Source organism: Mastomys coucha, unplaced genomic scaffold, assembly GCF_008632895.1.
Source record: "Mastomys coucha isolate ucsf_1 unplaced genomic scaffold, UCSF_Mcou_1 pScaffold3, whole genome shotgun sequence".
Classification (NCBI taxonomy): Eukaryota; Metazoa; Chordata; class Mammalia; order Rodentia; family Muridae; genus Mastomys; species Mastomys coucha.
The window spans coordinates 46103479-46110738 of record NW_022196909.1 but is presented as its reverse complement, the minus strand read 5'-3'; the positions used below and the strand labels follow the sequence as shown (position 1 = coordinate 46110738).

The 7260-nt window shown below is 55.0% G+C and overlaps 1 protein-coding gene across 1 annotated transcript in view; it reads left to right on the top strand.

Moving 5' to 3' along the window:
- Positions 1–3606, top strand: part of Pi16 (peptidase inhibitor 16) — a 9017-nt gene extending 5411 nt beyond the window's left edge. Inside the window, exons 3-7 of the mRNA XM_031348216.1 lie at positions 784–893; positions 1207–1295; positions 1758–2534; positions 2734–2867; positions 3204–3606. Of these exons, the coding sequence (XP_031204076.1) occupies positions 784–893; positions 1207–1295; positions 1758–2534; positions 2734–2846 (1089 nt within the window). The 3' untranslated portion in view covers positions 2847–2867; positions 3204–3606. The remainder of the gene's footprint in view (positions 1–783; positions 894–1206; positions 1296–1757; positions 2535–2733; positions 2868–3203) is intronic.
- The last annotated feature ends 3654 nt before the right edge of the window (positions 3607–7260 follow it).

Here is a 7260-nt window from a genome sequence, read left to right as displayed (position 1 = left end):
TTAGCCCTAATCTTAAGGAAATGCAAGCACCCACCCAAGCTGGGAAGTCGAAAGGTCCCAGCACCCTCCCTACTGGGACGTCCCAGCCCACCACCCTGCCAACACAGGCCTGCCAGACGGACCAAGCTATCTGTGGCTCTGTCCTAAGCTGGGAGCCATTTCTATCCCAAACGCACCTGTTTAAACAGGAATCCAAGAAGCCACAGCTACTACTGCAAGCAGGATTCCCTGATAACCTGAGCCTAGAAATTCAGGAAGAACATGGCATCTCCACCCTGTGTGGCAGGGCACACATTTTTGTTCTTCTGGTGTGTCTGAAGGCAGCTACAGTGTACTCACAGACATAAAATAAATACGTCTTAAAAAAAAAAAACTTATTCAAAAGGACCAAGTCGGACACACCTTTGATCCCAGACTCAGATTGCAGAGGCAGGTGGATCTCTGCAAGTTCACTCCAGCCTGGTCTACAGAGCGAGTTCCAGGACAGTCAGGGCTACGAGAAGAAACCCTGTCTCAGCCAACCGACCAACCAAGAACCCTAAGGATCTCTAGAAAGAGGCCTGGGGAGAGTGGACAGGGTATATCTGAGGCTTGAGGCTGACAGAAAACTGAAAGAGGCCTGGTGACTTCTGTGTTTGTCTGAGAGGTTAGACACTGTCGTCCCCTGCCTCTAACACCCCCCGCCCCACACACACAATATATATGTGCAGTTTTGGCCTGAGGCTATAGGGACGACTATGTTACCCAGCCCAGGGCTAACCTGCTGGGTTCTCCCTCCTTTAGGTTGTGTGGAGCAAGACTGAGAGAATTGGCTGTGGTTCCCACTTCTGCGAGACGCTCCACGGAGTAGAGGAAGCCAACATCCACTTACTGGTGTGCAACTATGAGCCCCCGTAAGTGCTGAGGGGCCCGGGGCGCAGGGGAGGACGGAACAGGGCACAAGTTCACACTTCCTTGTCTTCAAGGAAGCTGAGGGGCAGCTAATGTGGGCCCTGCCCTTCTGGCAGCCGCGATGGCCCCAGAAGGAGTCTAACTTGGTTAGCCAGGGAAGAGGAGGGAGAGAGGGAGCCTGTGATCCCTCGGAAAGCAACTCGTGGGGGACAGCAGCTCCGCGGGTTCCTGTGGATGGATCTGCTGGGCGCCTGGGGAACGTGGGGACCCGTGGAAAGGCGCAGGCCTTCCCCGCAGCAATGCCTTCTCATTTAGGGGGAACGTGAAGGGCCGTAAGCCCTACCAGGAGGGGACTCCCTGCTCCCAGTGCCCTCTTGGCTACATCTGCGAGAACTCTCTCTGTGGTGAGTGGCAGGCGAGAGCTGAGATGGGGCGGGGTGTCCCCCTCGACCCCAGGCCTGGATGACTTAGCGTCAAAGGACTCCCGCCCTGAGAAGCAGGAGAGGGGCCTACGGGGTGCGATGGCGGAGACCCTCTGTGACTTTCTGCCCTCCCTGCATAGCCGCCTCGGCGACTCCTTAACTCAAGAGTAACAGATTCCCATCCTTAAGTCCCTTGAGATCCAGAGAGGGGCGTGGCCGAGCGGGAAGGTCCGGGGGCGGTGGGCGTGGTGTGTGGGCGAATGGGCGGGGCCTGCTAGGCTGTGCTCTCAGCGGTGGCTGGAGGATTGAGTTGGGTCAACGACAAGAAGTTACAAGTTACATTACCAGAGGGGCACACCCGCTGCGGAGGAGTAGGGCTTGCGCATCCTGGAGAGAGACCGTGCGGCCGGGTGGCCTCCGCTAATGCTTGGCTTTGCCAAACAGAGCCCACGAGAAACCCGGACAAGGCGCAGGATTCGCCTCCAGGGCTGACCGAGGTCCCTCCCACCCGCGCCACTGAAGCCCCAAGCTCCAGGGAAACCGGTACTCCATCCCTAGCAACCTCTGAGACTCTGCCTTTCTCCTCGGTCACGAAGGTCTCGTACTCCCTGGCAACCGATTCCTCACCTGCGCTAGAAACAAAGGCCCCGTCTTCCTTAGCAACCGAAGGCCCCTCCTCCATGGCAACGGAGGCCGGGGCTTTTCTAACCGAGGTCCCCTCGGTTTCTGCGACGACGCACATGCAGCCCTCACTGGATGAAGGGCCACTTAACTTCCTCACGTCAACACATATCCCTGTCCCCAAAACTACGGACGAAGCAGCCGGCAAGTCGGGCACAACCTCCGTGAGCCCAGAGAAATCTCTGCACGCCAAGATGTCCCTGACAGAGTCAGGAGAGACCCTACCCCAAATCCAGGAGGAGGCTGAGTCCAAGGCCGAGCTGCCCAAGGCGGAGGCCGAGCTGCCTAAGGCGGAGGCCGAGCTGCCCAGGGCAGAGGCTGAGCTGCCCAAGGCGGAGGCTGAGCTGCCCAAGGCAGAGGCTGAGCTGCCTGGTTCCAGTGAGGCTTTGATCCCAGTTCTTCCAGCCCAGGAACGCGATGGGCAGAAGGCCTCACTGGAACACTCTGGCCAACCTGCCTCCACATCCCCGCCCAACTTCCCTAGTGCCTTGGGTAATGCCACAGGCGGGCGCACCCTGGCCCTACAGTCATCCTGGACAGGTAAGGCCCCAACTCCTTATTTTCCAGCACGTTGGCATCCTGTGCTGGAAGCAGTGTTTGGGGCACGGTAAAGCGCGGGCCATCTGGACGCTGCATCCTCCCTGCCTGCCGCCCGCACCTTGGCATGGAGTGAGTGGAGAGAGTCAGTCAGGCCGGGCTGTTTGCAATCTGAGGTTCAGCACCCCCTTCCTTTCTGCAGGTGCAGAGGAGCCTGAAAGGGCCGGCTGGGATCTGAAGAATTCTGCTCACGTGTGGGGCCCTTTCCTGGGACCGCTGCTGCCTCCCATGCTGCTGTTGGCTGGCAGTTTCTGAGGGGGACCCCCCGAGGGCCTGGTGAGGAGACTGGCCTCGTGCCCGTTCTGGATTCTGTTTCCAAATTAGAAGCCAGGGATTCTGGAGCACGTCATGTTTCATCTGTGCCCTCCCCTCTCCTCTCTGCCACGCAGTGCCAGCCCGATGCCCGCCTCCCCCCCCAGGGCTTCTTCCACGAGGGTGGGGGTGGGGCGCTGCCCTCGGGCCAGCTGCAAGCTGTTTTAGTGGCCATGTGTGCCTGGTTTCTTAAGGACAGAGGTTCTTAGCCTCCTCGGGAACTTGGCCCTTCCAGTCCCTTGAGCTCTTTCTTGAGCCATCTGAAGCGAAGAATAGCTGAAGCGCCTCTTGCCTTCCCAGGAAGAAGAGGTCAGCTGCTCAACTGCGGTGTCCTCCTGTCCTGTCCCTCAAACAAGATGCGGCCTGGCTGAAACCCCTCTGGAAGGGAAAGGCTGTGGCGTCCGGCTCATCAGTACCTGCACACCGGGGCCCTTCCTGCCCTTCCTGCCCTTCCAGTAGACTTCCACAGAGGCCACGATTCAGGGGGACACTTGTCTGCTCCACAGGGGGGCACCGGGGTGCTGTCTGCCTGCAGGCTCTAACCCCTCCCCCCAATCTCTGAATATCCATGTGGCTTGGACAGCAGACCCTGAGGGGCAGGTAAAGAACAAGCCCCAGCCAAGTGGGGTTCTGTGGGTGGGGAGACAGGGAGACAGGGAGCTGAGGCAGCCTTGACTCCTCAATAAAGCCTGTCTGAGAGCCACGTCTGTCGCTTTGCATGAGGTGGGGTGTCCTGAGAAAGCTGATCTGCCCACCCATGCAGTCTTCTCTCTTCCTCTCTCCCCAACTCTCTGAGCCATCCCTTTCCTTCTGGTAAGGTCACGGGTAGCCTTGCAGGAAGGAGACAGAGCAGAAAGAAGGGCCAGAAGTTATCAGTGGGGCTTACCTCTGTGGCTTTGGGGGTTGGACATTTTCCACAAGGGGAGCTGATGCTCAGGCCTGTCCTGGCCACAAGTTTCAACTTGGCAAGGTTTGGGCAACTTTGGTGCTTTGAAGGAGCCCTGAGATAGAGACCCAGGGCACAGAAACTGCTCTGGGGATCAGAAATAGAGTGGTCCAGAAGTTTTGTGGGTCAGGAATGAACACAAGGGACCAAAAGTAAGAGGGGCTAGGAAAGGGTCTTGGCCAGGATAGTACATCAAGGCTACTTCTCTCAATAAAGACACAGAAGTCTGGGGCTGGAGAGAGGGCTCAGTGGTTAAGAGCACTGACTGCTCTTCTGAAGGTCCTGAGTTTGGATCCCAGCAACCACATGATGGCTCACAATTACCGTAATGAGATCTGATGCCCTCTTCTGGAGTTTCTGAAGACAGTGACAGTGTACTTACATGTAATAAATAAATCTTAAAAAAAAAAAAAAAGACACAGAAGTCACCCATTTAAACTATACAACTTGGGGCCAGCGAGAAAGTTCATGGGTAAAGGCAAGTGGCCCTCCAACCTCCACTCAAGAGCAATGACACTTGTGACACGCATGACACTCGTGACACACATGACACGAATGACACACATTTACTGTGTCCCTGGCATCTTTATTCGTGTGTGCTTGTTGTTGGTTTTGAGATCTTGTTTCTGTGTAGCCCTGGCTGTCTTCAAACTCAAAGATCCACCTGCCTCTGCCTCCTAAGTGCTGGGGTTAAAAGTGTGCACCACCACACCTGGATGAAAATAACCCTGAAGCATACAACTCAATGTTTTGGAGATGTATTTTATTTATTTATTTATTTTCGAGACAGGGTTTCTCTGTGTAGCCCTGGCTGTCCTGGAACTCACTTGGTAGACCATGCTGGCCTTGAACTCAGAAATCCACCTGCCCCTGCTTCCCAAGTGCTGGGATTAAAGGAATGCACCACCACCGCCCGACTGGAGATGTATTTATTTAGTGTCTGTGTAGGGTGGCGGTAAGTGCAATGACGTGCAAGTAGAGGTCAGAGGACAAGCCTGCCCTGAACTCAGAAATCCACCTGCCTCTGCCTCCCAAGTGCTGGAATTAAAGGCATGTGCCACCACTGCCCAGCAAGAGTGGACATTTTCATTACCGTAGAAGCACCTTGTCCACTGGTACCCGCTTCCACCCACCCACCCCATTTAGCCTAAAACAGCTGCTGATCTATTTTCTATCTGTATACACATTTCCTGTTCCTTTTTTCGGGGGGGGGGGGGTGAGGGGAGCTCATGCCAATGCACTTGTGGAGATTGGAGGACCTCCTCTCCCTCCACCATATGTGTCAGGCTCGGTAACAGACACCTTCACTCGCTGAGCCATTTCATGGCCCTTCATTTGCTGGTCATTCTTTGACTTTCATATAAATCTTCACAAATATGTTTTGTGACTACCTAAGTTATCTTCAAGGTCCACCCATCCTGTAGCATGAATGTTCTCTTTACTATGAAGTCGCACCGTGCTTGTGAGCTTGTGTGTTGTGCTCATGCAGGTGTGTACATGCGCAGGCCAGACGCCAATCTCTGCATCACCTCGCTTTTGTTTTTGTTTTGTGAGGTGGGGGGGCTCTCACAGAGGCTCCATTTGCCTAGGATGGTTATCCAGTGAGCTTCAGGAATCTGTCTCCACATCCCGCCCACCTCTGCTCCCAATGCTGGGGTTACAGGCCCCCATGACTACACCCAGCTTTGATGTGGGTGCTAGATCAAACTCAGGTCCTCAGGCTTCTGTAGCAAGCTGTTTCCTTCTTTCCGGCCCCAACTGTTGAATGTCGTCTTGTTCCTTGTCTGGGTGAAAGATTTTACTGTGGAGGCGTGTTGACTTTTCTCAGAGGCCTTTTCTGTCCTGATGGAGATGGTCATGTGGTCATCTGACATTAACTGATCTTCAGATGCTAAAGCATTCCTGGGATGCTCTGTTCTCTTAGGCTAGTGTGTTGGGCCTGAGTGGTCAGGGATGGGGGCCTCTGGGCCAAGCAGACCCATCAGAGGCCCAAGCCCATCCTGGTTTCCCTGCGGCTCTTCCTGACTCTTGCCCAGCAAGGGCATCTGCTGGCAGTCTGCAGGTCTGTCCTGAATGCGCCTGCCAGAGATTAGGAGTATGGGATCAGGGAGAATTCAAGAGCACAGGCTCTAAAGGATGGGCAGGGAGGGGGACCTGCCAACAAAGCTGAACTATGTTCAATAGAAGATAGAGAGGCTGGTACCCAGAGGCCTTGAGTCTTCCGTGACACTGTATGCCCTGGCCTCTGAGCATTTTGGCAACTGGGAGTGACGAGGGACAGTTGAAGGGGAACAGCTCAGTTTACCAGTGTCTCCTTATCAGAAAGCCTCAAAAGGCCTGTGGTAGGCCTTTCCAACTTTCCCCTGCGAATAAGGTTACCCATGAGAGCCGGGCAGTGGTGGCACACGCCTTTAATCCCAGGGCTTGGGAGGCAGAGGCAGGCGGATTTCTGAGTTCGAAGCCAGCCTGGTATATAGATTAAGTTCCAGGACAGCCAGGGCTACACAGAGAAACCCTGTCTTGAAAAAACAAACAAACAAACAAACAAAAACAACAACAACAAAAAAACAAAAAGAAAGAAAAAAAGAAAAAGGTTACCCATGAGACCCCTGGCTCCCTCCATGCTGGAAGCTCAGTTCCTGCCCTGTCACACCCAAACTTCTCAACAGATAAAAGGATAATGCCTGGGGACATCAGGGCCTCATGCTGAACAGTCACACCAATCGAAGCCTTCCGCTTTAGGCCAGGTAGCCACCTATAAACCTCTGGGGGACATGGCTCATGGGCAGAGGCACCCCTCTAGGGACAGCTAAGCTCTACTCAGTTGAGAAATACAAGAATCCTTAAGTCTGGGGGTCACTGGAAGGTACAATACAAAGACAGGATTTGAGGGAGCACAGGGAGCAAAGTTACCCCAGGAGCATGGTCAATGTGGTAGTGGGGGGCACTATGCTGACATCCTCTGGACACTGGTCTAGATGCCAACCTGGCCTGCTCATAACTTCCCAGCTTGCAGCTCTCTGGGGTGAGGCTCTCTAGCATAGGGAACATAAACTAAACCGTTAGGAGGGCGTGGGGTCCACCAAGCCTTGAGGCTGGGCATGAAAGAGACACAGGGTAAAACTGTGCCCACCCACCCCATCCCCCAATCCCTGTCAGCAGACCACTGGGAAGCAGCCAGTCAAAGCCTCCTGGGGAATGAAAAGCCACCAAACTCTTCCATGCCAAGCCCCCTGCAGAGAGGACCAGCAGGAGGGGAGGGAATGAGGTGCCAGGGGCCAGCCTCCCTCCGCTTGGAGAGGGGTTCTCAGAGAAGGAGCGGCTGGGACACAGGGCTCAAAGTCAAATCCAGGGTCCAGGCCGACAGTCTATGCTCTGCTAGAGACAGCTCTCCAGCCTGTTTTCTGTCTG